Below are 16,316 nucleotides of genomic sequence, written 5' to 3'. Positions count from 1 at the left end.
GATCAATAGTGCCCAGTCTAATCAAATAAGCACATGTACGATAGACGGCTAATGTTCCTCAGAGCTGAGAGGACGCTCTGGAAGTTCACTCAGCAGGACTGGGGGTGGGGTCAAACAGAGGTAAGATCACTCTCTCAGAAAAGTATGAATACTTCAGACCAAACCTTGTCGGGGTCTTTCTGATCAACATCAGTGGTGAAATTTAGACCACCACCACCATTCGAAGTTGACGATCGGTATGTGTAAACGTTGTCGCTCTCTGAGTTCAGCCAGGTTTCCTCTTTGCTGCCTGTCACTGGCTACCAGGGGTCTCAGTAAATTGAATCTTAACAGTTGCTCTCCCTTGCTGAAAATCTCCCAAGATGCTCGATGTACGATCTCTGCCATCTGCTTTCAGTTTCATTTAGATTTTTTATTTTTATTTTTTTAAATCATTGTTTGTGTGACTGTGTGCTTGTGAGACATGGGGAATTTAGAGATGCTGCATTGTTCATGCAGACTTAGCTATCCAAGCCACTGTCCTATTGAATACATGGCTGTGGACGATGCTGTTAATTGTGAAGTTTTATTTTCACTCTATTAAAGGCTGTATACAGTATAAGAATTGATTACTTCCTTATTCAGTGCACAACTTTCCTTCCTGGTTTCCCTAAACATGAGGTCATCCATGTCTTTATACAGCTTGAAACGCCTTTGTTCTATTTTCAGTTATACGTTGTTCTTAAATGCTTACAGATGTTGAGATAAAAAAAAAAAAAAAGTGTGATTTAAACAGATTTAAATCTGTCAACTTTCAATTTAATCCAAATATTTTGGGGGGATTTTGATAAACCTACTACAGTGCAAATTTCTAGCCCATTTTAGTATAAAATAATTAAGATGCTTGAGTTATTTCGTGGTCGTTCATCAGATTGTTTAACTTCAATGCAACTCCAACAAGTCCTGTTTTGCAGTTACCAATCAAAATAACAATATATATCAAACTATAATCTGAAAGTCTAGAAGGTTGAACATGATTCACCTCAAACCCTTTAATTCAGATGCAATATTTCTTAAAATCCTAGATATTGGTTCTACTGTTTTTCCTAATGCTTAGAGGGAAATTGTATCTTATTTTTCCTTCTAATGACACATGTTTTTAGAAAGAAGTTGCTTTATTTGAAATTCAAAATGATGTGAAACACATCTAATCTTTTTTGTGACGATACATTATAAGTTTCACGTGGGACCTGATCACTTCCAGAGCTATTGGCCACTGAGTCACCTTTTTTTAAAGTACACCGCAAAGGTTAAGTGGCACATTCACCTGGTCAGGACAGCAAATTGGACCTGATGCCCTTTTTCAGAGCACATAATCTCTCTGCTATAACCTCTGGGCTATAGTGTCCCCAATCAATGTGCACTGACGTGACAAGAAACTGTAGCTGGGCTGTGTACCTGGTAATTCCTGAGCTCAGCAATTTTCTCATGCTGAACCGCTGAGTCATTCCAGATGAGGTTGGCAGTCTCATCGTCATCTCGGGTCTTGATGAAGTTCATTTCTTTGATGACTATACGAACTGTGGACAAACACCCATAATATATTTTTTTTTCCTCTCAAAAGCATGAGCAGTGCAATCATTTTAATCAATTATACAGAGTGATTCCAAGAAAATAACCAAGATGAGCATTGAGACATATTCATGAGAAAAAAAGGTAGATTTCAAATATAGTAATGAAATACGATGTGGCTCGAGAAATGAAATATTTCTGCTTACAGATCAATGTTTCATTCCAATATTTTGCGGGGCCTAAATTTCATGTATGCATACATTAGGAGAGAAATGAGTCTGGTAGATTATAAATCAAAAAGCTCCCAGCTATATTTACCATTCATGGAATGGCGGCAAAGCAGCCAAACGTAATGCCTCTTTCCAAAAAGATAAATTGTCTGTAATGCTTTCAAATCTCAGCGGAAACCCCATAGTATGAGAGATAGGTGGCAAGCCCATTTAAACATCAATCCAACAACTATTCATTATTCAGGGAGTAATGAAAAATTCATATGCCCTAACGAAACAAGGTATTAATTAATTTCTTGAGAGCCTTCATAAACCTGGAGAAGGCTTGCCTAATGTTGCGTGATAGTGCTTGAATGGGCAAAAGATGCAACTTCATCAATCTGTTAACATCAGTAGAGGCTAACAGTGTTTCGTTAACTGGAACAAGGAAGGTTTGCATCACAGCAGGCTTATGCTCACAGTTAACAGCAGGATCTTGGAGTATAACAAGGCCATCATCAATCCTTCCCTGCATATCTTACTAAAAAGATATCCTCAGGGCCAGAGTTTATACTCCTTTCTCAGTGGGTATAAAGCAGATTTCCAACACTGCCGTCCCTGACTTTTAACCTTTACCTGCAATACAATCAATTCTGTAACAAAAAAGACAAGTAGAAAAAAAAGACAACAGCAAAAATGAGCCATCCATTTGGCACTTAGTGTTAATTTTGCTTCAGAATAGCCCTGCTCTACTCTCAGAATGGCCACTGTGAGGGTCTCGTCACAGCAAGCAGACTGACTCACAGCTGGACGTCCATCTACCTACAGAATCCCGACAGCCTCCAACTTCTACTTGCTGCTGCTGACTCTTTAGTTTCATAGGTTGTAGTTTACCCCTGAGAGCACTGCTGCCACAATATTTTGAACATGTAAGGAGTGCTTACAATGCACTTTTAGTGCAATCTTTAAAAAAAAAAAAAAAGAAAAACTCAATGCCAAGTTAAATTACTTCAACAAAGACTTGTGTATGAACACAAGGTCAATGTGTCTCCGTGTAAACGGGTTCACTGGACTGTAACTCTTTTAAGTTTACTTTAAGACAACATAACAGCGAACATAAAATAATTTCTCACAGATTCTTTTAGTTTTGTGTGGATGTGTGTGTGTGTGTGTGTGTGTGTGTGTGTGTGTGTGTGTGTGTGTGTGTGTGTGTGTGTGTGTGTGTGTGTGTGTGTGTGTGTGTGTGTGTGTGTGTGTGTGTGTGTGTGTGTGTGTGTGTGTGGTGAAACAAACATTACAAGGAGTGCGACTACAAGCACTCCTACCATTTTTGGAATATTGTGTTGTACAACGTCATTAGCATCAACATGAAAAATCGGTTTCTTTTCAATGTACCGAGGCCATTGACTGATCAAATTTTATCTTTGTCTCTTTGCTACACATGCATGCTTCAGTATCTATTCAGAGTGTTTTTTTTGTTTTTTTTTATTCTTGTCCAACATCTATATTCTAGTTTTTGTTGTTGTCAAAGCCTTTTTTTTTTTATTGTACTGGAAGTAAGTTACAATACCTATTTCATATTTTGTGCCAGCAACATTGGCAGTAATTGTGGTTTTCTTCTTTTTGGTGTGCACCTTCCTCTTCCCACTGTTCTGGCGGGAGCCCACAGATCTTCCATTCATGGGGGACGCTCCTTGATCCTCTAGAGAACAAGACAGCAGAAAACAAGACTGACAACTCAATGGTGTTTGTTTATGAAGCCAAAGAATGTGAAAAGAATTTGAAATCCGGTCTGTTGGAGCTCAATGTATTTGAATATGATGTGAATGCATGTGCATAACAGTGATAACAGGATATCGGTGTCACGCTGTCAATCTTGGCAGACTTGAACTTTTTTTTTTTTTTTTTAAACTTACCTCCATCATTGGGAGAGGAGGGCATCTCAGGTGCTGAAAAAGAAAAGGGGAAAGCCAAGCTTTCTGCCAGGCTTGGCGGGTGGGCCTCACAGGATGCTGAGAGCACCCTCCAAGGGCTCTCTCACACTCGTACTAGTTTCTCTTCCCTGGCTGGGATTGTATGAATGTTGTGGTTTAAAATGGCCCAATGGATCATCTGGGCATCTCCCTGGCAGCTTTCAAACAGCAGCAGTGGAATCTGAGAGGGCAGGGGAGCCAGAAAGAGTGGGGAAGAGTGAGGAGGAGGACTTCTCAAGGGTCTGCACAACTCCAGCTTATTTACAGCCCCAAGAGGAGAAAGGGAAGGAGGGGGTGGACAGAGGGGGGATGCCTGGAGAGGAGAAGAAGAAAAAAAAAAAGCATTTTACTGCTGCGGAAAAGCAAGTGGAAGGCTGACTGCTCAGAGGGACTATAGTGCACATTGTGGATCAGTGTGTGTTTTCTTACTGGATCCTGAATGCACTGAGCAAGTCATTCGATGTAAAGCAGCGCTAACAGTAGCACAAAGGCCTATCACAGGGGACATCAGTCAATCTGGCACTGGACAACTCAGTGGGAACGCCATGCAAATCTTGCACAGCAGTACCACTAATAAAATAGTCTGAAGCTGTGCAATGTCTGCTGGAATAATTGATACCCCATAAAATCATTGTGAAATATTAATGCAATTGTCATGTAAAGCCTTTCCAGCAGCAGCTCGTTGTGCCTCGTGCCAGCTGGGTTTAAGGGTTTGATTGTATAACTGGGAGGTCACTTCATTCAAACAGATGGTTTTAACACACCACTTTAAAGTGGTGTGTTAAAAATATGCCCCAGGCGACGAACAGTGTGGGAAAGGAACACAGGTCACCAGCCAAATTCTGCTATTACTTAGTCGTGGTCAATGAATGTATCTTCAAATCACTTTTGTCGGTAATCAACCATTGTGGAAATGTCCTATAAAATTACAAATATGGAGAGTGTGGAAAATACAGTTGTTGGATGATGATCACTGTTCCTTTATAGTGAGTCAATGAGATTTGAATACTTTCCTCCCTTTTCTGTTGGAGGTGTTCAGTGTCTTTTTTTAATACTTGTTCTAAACATTTTGCCCATTTTAAGACCCAACCTGCACAAATGTAACTGTCCATAGGGGTCTAACAAGCCAGCATGTATGAGTGTTATATATACATTTGTTTAATTGCGATGATGTGATGTTTCGGGCGTCATTGATGTGTGTTGGACATGTGAAAAGTTTTCTCTGGTTGAGGAACCCTGGAAGTGGCTTAATCCTGGTTGTAAACATATTGTAAATTCAATCAGAAGTCACGTGAACATCACATTATGGTTTAATATTATTTTTCATCAGAGTTTAATAAAACTACATACAAAACAAATAAAAACTCATCAAACAGAATCCAGTCACAAAAGTGTTTTCTGTTATATATTAGGGCCCTTGTGCAGATTTTGCATGTTGTCCCCCCGCGCGCGCGTGCGTGCGTGCGTGCGTGCGTGTGTGTGTGTGTGTGTGTGTTTGGGGGGGGTTTCTCCGGTACCATCCTACAGTACAAAAAACATGCACACACCACATGTGGAGTAGACTGAATGGTGTTGCCTCTTTTTCACTTTAGAAAGAGATCAACAGTAGCCTCTAGTGGTGAGAAAATGTTAAAGAATCACTCTTTATATTGACTAGGGGTTACAGTATAGTGTCCAGTAAAACAGTGGCACATGCACACTTAAAAGACAATTTGATACAATTCTACAAAGCATCTCTATCGATTCTATTAGCAGCCCCCCCACACCCCCTTTTTTTCTTTCTTACAGGGAATCAATTTAGGGCTGGACAATATATCCCTAGTTTATCATTATCCTAACATCTACATGCCAAATGTATATATTGCAGACTAACTAAAGTGCAAAAAATTATGCACTCTGCGTTCATGCTTTGCATGTCAACATATTTGGCGAAAGCGATGCCCTGCTTCCCTAAATGCACGCCCGCTAAGTAGGTGGGAGTGATTGAGTTCATAAAGTGAGGGAGTCTTTTGAGATCAGGTTGGTTTCTACCCAGCTGGGTTTGTTTTCCTTTCTATTAATACAATGGGCAGGTTGATAAAAAAACATTGTGAGCTCCTTCACAATATAGGGCACACTTTCAAAACTGATGCCACAAAGAATATTTCCACAGAAAGCCCTCTTATTTGAAGAACAAATCCTAAAGCACAAAGACTTTAACATGATTTATTAAAATTCTCCCATTAATGGCAAATCAAATCGTCACAATACTCGACAGCACTGTAACATATTGCACATTCACCTGACTCAATACAAGTGAGTTAAGCTGACTGGACATGATCATGTGCCTTGGAGGGCATTTCAACCCTGATCTGAGAGGCTTCTGCAGGTCATACCTTTAACCAAACCAGCTAGATTCACCAAGTATCTCTCTCTCTCTCTCTCTCTCTCTCTCTCTCTCTCTCTCTCTCTCTCTCTCTCTCTCTCTCTCTCTCTCTCTCTCTCTCTCTCTCTCTCTCTCTCTCTCTCTCTCTCTCTCTCTCTCTCTCTCTCTCTCTCTCTCTCTCTCTCTCTCCTCTCTCCGCAACAGGCGGATGACGCGCACACACACAGCTCTGTGTGCAGGAAGTTCCAGCACTATGAAAGACAGATTTGAGGGAATTGATGAAAATGTGAGCAATCCCCATATTATATAGTGAAATTCTCGCCCTGTTACAATGTGGACACCTGTGGCTTATAGTCAAGTGTGGCCTACCGTATGTAATTTCTTTTTTTCTTTTTAAATTTTGTGGGTGAGGCTTATAATCAGATATGCTAAATAGTCCGGAAAATACAGTAGTCAGAGTAAAAGCAAGGCAACCTGCCCTGCTGATGATCTGCCTCCACCCACCTCCCAGTAGTGCACTGGCTCTTTGTATAAGAGACAGGCCACACTGTCTCTATAGAAGCACTTAGACTTCTGTGTTATGTAAATCCTCACCAACAACTGCGGGTCTGACACATGAACTGAACAACTGAACCCTTATGAACACAACCCTATGACGACAGCATACATACAGCATATTCTCTAATGCAAGTCATTTGAAAATTACACACAATCCCTCGACAATTGCTCTGACGTTAGTCCTAATTATTCAGTGCAATATTGCAGGGTTATTAATTTATAATTCAAGGAACAATTATTTATGTGTTTGACCAATATTGCATCTCAGTATCATCAGTGTTTCAGCAACAGAAGACATTTTAAATTAAGGATAACATTTTGAGGGTGGTAATTTTATATGTATCACCCAATATTAGTGATGTAAACCCCCTTGTGTTCAGCTTCAAGAGAAAAACTAAATATTACTGGCAAATACAAACTTAAGTGTTCAAATATCTGCACTAATATTGTGATACGTCTCTGATTGTGCCTCTGAGAACAAGAAGTGGCAGCCTGGCTGTGGTAAAAGGTCGTATCCGAGGCCTTTTGGTAGCTCACTGATGAATGACCCAGCAAAAGGAGGCCTTCTCATGTTTAGATTCTTTTTGTCATTTCTTTTTTTAACCTTCGCCAACGAAGGTTTTTATTTTTTGGGCCGCTTGTATTTATTGGTTTGTATGTATATATGTACTGTATGTATGTATGCATGTATGTATGTTACCAACTTTTAGCAAAACGTATTGACCCCAGTTGCATGAAATTTTCACCCAAGCACCAATCGATTAGACTTTCACACATAGCAGCTCCTGGAGAGGTAAGATATTTCCTCGGTTGTGGGCACGGTGGAGCTCCGCAGTGAGCCCTCGGTCAGGGCTGCAGCAACGAAGCTACGATTAGCTGCCCACTAGCACACAGCTATTTCCGCTCCGGAGCTCGTGACTAATATCTCAGTTCGACAATTCTCCAAAAACACCTGTGTGAGCACACTGACTCGGCACTGGTTTATCTGTGTGCCTCGGCTCAGTGTTTTGCACAGTGATGTTGCTATAATCTGACTGGCTAATTAGCATTGATATGAGCTAATGGCTAACACGCTCGCGATGATAATTCAGTTGCTCAAAGAAATTTGGCATTGGTGAAAGTGTGCGTTCTACCGAGTGCACGTTCTAGTTTTTGTTTGTTTTGCCATTTATCGCCATGACAGTGGGGGTGATAAACCACAAAATGCCCTGGTTTTCCTTGCATTTGCATAAAAGAGGCAAGATATTGTGACATAAGTTCACAGTATGTGATTAAGTTAAACACTTTAAACACGTTTTTGTTTTTGCCAGTGACCTTGTTTGGCCACAAGGGGGCCTCGCCTTCTATTTGAGCGGGTTGTGTGGGACCAGCGCTGACACGTCCTTCAGGTAGGGGCCAGAGCCATGCAGACCATTATTAATTTGTTCATTTCAGTAGCCCGATTACTGATCTCTTATGTGGGAACTGTAGCAATCTCAATACAATCCCGCAAAAAATCACAACAATTTCAATGCACACTGATCAGGAAATTTAAAAAGGAGCCTGCTTTTTGAAGTCTTACATTAACAATGTAGTTATCTTTGATATTATGCATTTGGTTTTGTATCTCAGTGTAGACATTGGAGACTCACTACAATCAAACATTATATTAATGATACTTCCGAATTTTCGAAATATGCTTTGAGGGTATTACATTCCTTTTTTTTTTTCTCGTTGTAGTAAATTTTCACTTGGAAAACAAATGTTCACCATTAAAATATGTTTTCATATCTTACTGATGTCATTGCCAAATGTGATCATTGGCGTTTCTACAGCGGGTGGTAAAATGTTTGTTTGTTCCTCGTTAATAGGACTTTAATACTTTGACGCAATACCACTATTTCCCCAGCAGAGTGAGACAGAGGACCATCATAGCAGAGTTCAACGTGACGCGACGAATGCAGGGCGCGCGCACGTACACTCGAACACGCACCCACACGCTGGAACGCGCGCACACACACAGCAGAAAGCATGTACGTACATGTAAGTCATGTTGTGTCATCAATATGTGCACTGTCTGCAGCTTTCAGTTGTAATTTTTACAGCAACAGGAAATCTCATAAACACAAATAACTTTGAAAGAAGTGTACCGAAGGAAAAGCAGAGCCTCAATAGCAAACTCCATTTCCACATGACAGGCTGAGTGACACCTACAACTACCAGCAGTACATCCCTTAGGGTTTGTTTCGTTACTGCATCCTTACATGGAACTACATGTCAAATGCTAAATCAATAGAAAGGCTTGGGGAAACGCCACTTAGCCTTGGGTTGTGCTAAAGGAGCATTATTTGCAGGCACAGGTTCTTTTCCTGAATGTACAGTAAGCTCCAGTCTTCCATTTACAGCAGTACAAGGACCGCAGGGCTTGAGGAAGCATTCAAAAGAGATAGTGGGCAAGAATGAAGCTATCTTCGCTCTGTTATAACACAACTCTGTTATTGAATGAAAATGTACATAAAATATTTGAAGAGCAACATCTTCATATAAATTATACAAATACTTTATGTGAAAGATTTCATAAATGAAAAGCAATTAAATCACAAACATAGTATTACAAAAAATCTGAGAAACTGTTCCAACATATCTGGAATTGTATGCCATAGATAGATAAATAAAGATGTTTATCGGAACACTGGTTCACAAAGTAAGTATGAATCCTATTTCAAGGCACCGCTTTCAGTCACTCATCTAAAACATATTGCAATGCAAGAGGGAAAAAGACTGCAAAGAGAGTATCAAAATAATTTCAATACAACCATATTTAAACTATTATCAAGCGTAGACTGGGGCTACAATAAATAAAGTCTTCCTCATTATTTACATAGTTTTTTTGATCAGTAGAAATTTCAGGGGGAAAAAAATACCATGAAAAAAAATTTAAAGTATCTGCACTGTGGCACAGTTCGTGCACTTGCTTTACAGCGAGGAGGTCATGGGTTAAAATACCGGCCTTTCTGTATGGAGTTTACATAGGTGGCTTTCCTCCGGGTACTCCAGTTTGTGACTTGTCCAGGATGTAATCTGCCGTCGCCCATTGTTAGCTGGGATTGCCTTCAGCCTGTCAGTCACAATGTCTATTTACCATGAAGGCTCTACGTTTCAAAACTTAATGGATCCTGTTTGTGCAGTTGTGTAAAGCTGATTCATGCCCATGTTGCCGGGTAATTGCAAAAACTGATATGTCCCCCTCTATGTTTAACTTTTTTTTTTTTATTTAATATTTCCGCATTAAAAAATGGCTTAGAGCTACTATGAGCATACCAAACCTGTAGGGGGCAGTGTAACAAGAAGCATGAAGCCATGCTAGCCAATCAGAATCCTGGAAAAAAACACAACGTCACCAATGGCATAAGTTATTTCCTGTTCTTACAGCGATAATGGTGCACAGTTCGTTTGTTTGGACCGATAAAGAAGTGGAGCACCTTCCTAAATGTAGCGTTAGAAAAAAAACAAAAAACACAAGAACGGGCGCTGCTGTTCACACGGTGATATTTCTATGCGTCACAATTTGCAACATCATGTTTTGACGCTGTGGTGTACAAACTGTGGCACTTGTTGATGAGGTCTAGAACACATACAGTAACATATACAGTGATTGGTAAAATAGAATGTTTCTTTTCTATTTCACTGCTGCGTGTGTTCTACAAAGTACAATTGATTTGAGTTTAATCATTCTCACAGAAAAATTGCTGGTTTAGAAGTAGTAGCCAGTAGGTCTAAAATTAGCCAGAACCAGCTACCCAACGTTGGCTTCGTGCTTTCTTCCAGATATGAAGAGGAACAAGTGTGGGAGCAGTCAGCCCACAGGGTGCTGAAATACACCAGCAAACAGCTGAATGTTCAGCTGAACTTCATCAGAGAGAGTTTACAGTAATTTAGGCAAAATTGTTCCATTTAATATTCAGCTTCTCTCAGCGTCAAATATTCCACAGTTGCTTTATGATCGTTGATGTTTGTTTACCAGTCCTGCACTGTTTCATTGTGGCCTCACTTCAACGCGCCTTATAGTAAAGATTGACTGTTAGAAGACTTTCTGCCAAACTGCAAGACTTAGTGATGCACAACAAAGTTTGTCGGTGTTACCAGAAAAGTCATTTAGAAACCTTGCAACACAAGGATGGACTATTTGGGGAAAGTAAGACTGTCTCCCTTTCAGCAGGGTAACCTGAAGGTGAGTGTATGCATGCAGGGGCATCAAGATTTGGAGTTGCATTGCAGTTTAATACCAGGATAACTGACACCAAAGGGTCATAAGGGGGGGAACCAAATACTAAAGTAAACCACCACAACAGGTTAGTTTGGGGACTAAGTTATACGAGGCAGAGACAATATATTTATTCATATAAAAGATTAGACGTATATGTGGTCTGTCAGTGGCAGACTGGACTATAAACAGACCAGAATAAAGGTAATAAATCATCAAACATGGTGTGTTATGTAATTAAGCAGTCCAATGAATAAAGCTAAAACTAAACCACGTAACCAGCAAAGCATTAACGCTGGGCTGAGCGGAGAACCGGTGGGGACGGGCAGTGCCTGTCACAGCGGAGTCGGTGTGGTACGTTCCACATCACTGGAGAGATTGTAGGCCAACCCATCTCCCGACACTCTCTATTCGGAGACCGCAGCGAATTGGATTTTCTGGATCTCGCGTGAAATGTCAAGGAAGCCGCCTGCGATCACAAACCCGAGTGCCCGCGAGCCTGGACAGGTGTATTGCAGCCATCATCATCATCATCATCATCATCATCATCATAATCATCACCCCGGATGCTAACGGGCTCTGCTAACGCCAGATGCTAACCACTTGCATAGGTCAGGTGGAGGAATCAAAGAGGGGAAACAAGCCGTTACAGTGTGGACTCAACCAGTTAAACTTGTGGCGCCGCAGGAACGTTACAAGGTCCCCGCCGAGCGAATGTGGGCGTCTCCAGATAACGTTGCTATAAACACAAACGCCTCCGATGCGCTGCGCGTTAATCCAAAGGGGACATAATGACCCCTACTCTTCCTAGCAAAGGATGCACAGACGGAGCAGCCCGTCAACGTTACCTCAATTATTCCCAGGCAGTGCAGCTCCTCCTTGGCCGCTCTCATCCGGGGGACGCGGCTGTCGCTCCGGACTCAGACGCGGGCCTCTCTCCGGAAGAGCCGCGCTTGTTTTCAATGTGTTAATGATGTCTGCTGGAGCGTTACTACTGTAAATGGACGTTGTTCCAGGGCAGAAAGCAGTCAGTAAATTGTAGTGCTCTCTTCTGCAGAGTGTTGGAGCGGCTCCACGGCGAGAACCAGGGTTGCCAGATCGCGCGAGAGAAACAAGCGAACCAGGTCTTTGAAAAAAAAAAACGGAGAGGTACCGATCCATTTCTCTCTCGACACCGGAAGTCACGCGATCTTCATGGGTGTTAGAGCATTGTTAAGTGGAGACTTCTCCCGTCTTATCCTATAATTGTCTGCAAGACGTATTGGCGGGGGCACATTTGGAGTACCCCCACTCACATTCTCAAAGGTGTTACTTCCAGTCTCAGCAGGCTGCAGGCACTGTTGATGTCCATTGCAATGGTCACTAGTGAAATACAAACCTATATCGTGTCCTGATTAAGTTTCTGAAGGACATAGGTATTTGTCAGTTTGTATCACCTATCCATGTTCCTGAATAAGTGATTTGTAAACTTTTCCGGACATCAACATTGATTGACTGTTTTTGTTTTGTATTTTAGATGAATCCCTCTGTAATTGTTAAAGGATCCAGGCTGGGGTTCATAACCCCATCATCCACAGAGTATGGCTGTCCTCATTGTCCCAAACAAAACAATGACAGATGGTGTGATACAGACAGGTCTGCAAAATCGCTGTGCAAATGCACTGCATATCTAATAATAATGCTGGATGACATTTGTCTGTTTACATGTATAAAGTGGTCATATGTTAGATAGATATGTTGGATTACTTTGATCTTGGTTGGGTACTGTAAATTAGATTGGCCCATGCTTGGCTTAAAGAGATATGTAAATAAACATACTTGACTATTAGCAAAAATAGTTCAATTTCCTAGTATTTACATTTGTTAATGTTGTAATTTACTAACAAATGTATCGTTAATTAACACATTTTAGTTGCGGAAAAGTCTTTGACCATCAAAGAATGTGAGTAGCTCCTCGAGGGAAAACATTCTCCAGTCTTCGGGCTGAAGAGAAAGCTTGAGCAGGACACTGAGGTTAATTATCATGGCGAACCTTTATACACACAACTGAAGTTTTAAGGATTGAAGTAATATGAAAACACAGTTTAACGCGTAGGCCCTCCAGCAGTTTTACCCTATGGCAGTATAGCGAGAAAATGGTCCAGGGTGGGCTGAATCAGCTCTAACTGTAAGCTTTATTAAATAGAAAAGAGCAACAAAAGACACACTTGGCTGACATACTTAGCCCGCTCCTCTTTAGGAAAGGCTTCATGATTGTTTGTTTAAACATTGAAGATTAGAAAAAAAAACTGTTAACCTCAAGTATTAGTTGTTTTTTCAGGTGGTGGTGTTAAAAATGGTCTGTCTGCTCAGGGTGTCGAGTGACTCAACTGGTAGAGTGACACCCCATGCACAGAAGCTGCACCCTCGATGCAGCGGTTGTGGGATTGAATTTGCCTATGACCAATTGCTGTATCTTCCTGAAACATTTATTGTAAAGGATGTATCAGTTTTGACCTGCGAGTATTTGTCACATTTTCATGACTAAATGTCAGCTCAGTTTATCTTTCTGTCGATAGTTAGAAGATGCTGATTAATAAATGGTGGGACTAGAGTCTGTTGATGCTGACTAAAATCTAGTTTTCACAGTTGCTGTTGGCTCTTTTTTTTTCACCACTCATCATCTCTGTCTGCAGGATCCTCCAGGCTGTCAAGGACAGGAGAATCAAACAGTTTTTTCAAAGAATCAGATCAAGGTAACTTTGATAAAAGAAGAAACTGCGCTGTTAGTAATTCTCTATCAGCGATTACATGTTCACATTTACTCTGTGACGATCTAAGGAAGGATGCATCCCAATCGGATGAGCCTGTGGCAGAACTCATACAGTCAAAGATGCTGCATTTCACTGAAATAAAAATCTTATAGTTTTGTTGGTTCACAGAAATATCAAAACCATATCAAAATCAGTTTGACAAATTATGAAGGTGCGAGCAAGCCAAATTAAGAAAATACATCTCTTTAAAAAAGCTTACAGTTATCAATATTTGCAAGTAACTGCAGAAAAATAAAAACCCGAAGTCACTCATAATAAACGGACTTGGCAACCCTGGGCAAAACCATTCCGCGTTGTACGGAGGGGGGGTGGTGGCGTCCATAAAGCGCTGAAGTTTGCAATCGCAATCTGGAACATGCAGGACATCTAGTGCCCATATCGGTATGAATCAGTCACCACATACTACACTAGCCAATTATGAAATTTGAATTGATAAAATAACGATTTATTTCGCGAACTTGAATATGATTTGTAGGTTTCAGTAACGCGCAGATACAAACACAGGGCTGCCTAGCAGCTGTGTCGCTGACCGTGGTGCTAAAAACAACCCCGCTGGTAATGGGCGCGCCCCGCACAGAGGTCATTAACGAGCTGCTGTCTCCCTTCACTCCGGCTTTGGTGGGACGTCACATCAGTCATGGGGGTAAAGATTACAATTCAACTGATAATGAAGAAAACAGGCTCTCAGTTAGATGTTATTAACTTTCAGTAGTGTGATATATTTATAAGGAAAGTAGAAAATGTATGTTGACTGATTTGGGGGGTTTTTAGACATTGGAATTTATGTGCATTACCATTTTCTCATTAAATAAAACTAATAAGAAAATTAAAGAAAAATACACAGAAGGGGCAAAATTTTTAAGTAAATGTACACTGTAGACTACAAGGACTCCTAGTTAAAGAAGAGTCTCATTTTATTAATGTACAAAAAATTAAAACAATGGCAATGTTAGCACTCTCGCTTCAAAGCAAGAAGGTCATGAATTCAAATACTAGCCAGGCCTTTGTGTGTGGAGTTTGCATGTTCTCCCTGTGCGTGCATGGGTTTCCTTCAGATATACTGTATATACTGATTTTCCGCCCATAATCCTCCCACAGTCCAAAAACACGCATGGGAGGTTAAATGGTGACCCTAGGTGCACAGAATTCCAGCACAATATAAAATATATATATTTTACCCACTATCAGTACAGGCTTTCGTAATGCTGCAGACACTTGTAAAAAATAGTTTAAGTAGTTTTTAATGCTGGTTAATAATGTGGCCCCATAAAGCATTCTAATCTAATTGGCATCCATGGCAACCATAATTTTTTGGGCAATACCTGTAAACACTGTTTGAGATATTGAATCATCTGTGAACAAATAAAAAACATATGTCAATAATGAGTTTATGTTTTGTGGATAGAGTGGTGCTTTGGGATGGGGGGGTTATGCTCTAATTTTAGGTTAAAATATGAGTTAATTGTCATTGTGCTGAAAACTGAATAACATTCAGGGATATTTATTGTTATTATTATGCTGTTGAAGGTATTAGTTTTCTTTTGATGTTTGGTTAATTGTCAGTTCACTTGCTTCCTTGGTAAAGTTATATTTAGTTCAATTGCCTATACTGATCTGATGGCATTCCTACTAGAAACATCCCTTGGAAGGTTTTGGGTTTTGCTTTTGAGTTTTGGAGTTAAATGCAATCTCTTAAAACAGAAAATCACAACTTGTTAAATATATGCTTTAAGCTCTGTAGTATTATGACTCTATTATGATTTTATTGCACCTCAAAAATGAGTCTGCTTTGTAGTGTGTGTGTGTGTGTGTGTGTGTGTGTGTGTGTGTGTGTGTGTGTGTGTACACAGGTTTGTATGAAGGCCAGCGACTGGCAACTGTCCTGTGTATAACCAAATTATAGCCATAAAAATGACAAGGTCATTACTGCATGAATTCTTGAATAAACCTTAGTGATTGTTTCTATATTCACACACACACACACACACACACACACACACACACACACACACGCACACACACACACACACACACACACACACACACACACACACACACACACACGATAATAGTATAAAATATTGTGTTTTGTGTGTTTAGTAACTTTGAACAAAATAATTATAATCAAATATTAACAAATTATAACACAAGGGGAGAGCGTGCACCAGCAATTATAAGTCATGGGTACACCAATGGTGAAACTTGTAAACTGAATACAGTCAAAATTAAAAGATGGTTTAGTTCAATCGTTCTGTATGTTGTTGCACAGTAATATTTCCATATTGACATGTATTATTTCCGACCGGTCACTGAAGGCGGCAGACTGTAGGTCTGACAATTCCCACACGACGTGAACGCAGCACAAAACGACAGCAGGCAGAGGTGAAAAGTCTGGATCATGTTGTCATTCCAGCGGAGGCATACGTGAACGACAAAAGGACCTTGTAAATAAAGACCACCGAGGCAGTTAGCAGAGCACGTCGCGGTTTTTGTCCACCAACAGGAGACATTTATGTCGTTTTCACCCCTCCAGCTAACACCAGCTGAATTTTGTTAGCTAGCTGACGGAGGACCCTGTTAGCTAACCACCACCATCGTCGCTCC

At 40.6% G+C, this 16,316-nt stretch overlaps 1 protein-coding gene across 1 annotated transcript in view; it reads right to left on the bottom strand.

The window, feature by feature from the left end:
* The window catches only part of ttll7 (tubulin tyrosine ligase-like family, member 7), a gene marked incomplete at both ends in the record, with an annotated part of 66,293 nt that extends 62,592 nt beyond the window's left edge, over positions 1-3,701 (bottom strand). Inside the window, 3 exons of the mRNA XM_080472700.1 lie at positions 1,438-1,559; positions 3,331-3,462; positions 3,677-3,701. Of these exons, the coding sequence (XP_080328826.1) occupies positions 1,438-1,559; positions 3,331-3,462; positions 3,677-3,701 (279 nt within the window). The remainder of the gene's footprint in view (positions 1-1,437; positions 1,560-3,330; positions 3,463-3,676) is intronic.
* Between the last annotated feature and the right edge of the window lie 12,615 nt (positions 3,702-16,316).

The sequence above is a fragment of the Lipophrys pholis genome (genome assembly GCF_963383615.2).
Source record: "Lipophrys pholis genome assembly, chromosome: 10".
Taxonomy (NCBI): Eukaryota; Metazoa; Chordata; class Actinopteri; order Blenniiformes; family Blenniidae; genus Lipophrys; species Lipophrys pholis.
This window is presented reverse-complemented; position numbering and strand designations above follow the sequence as displayed.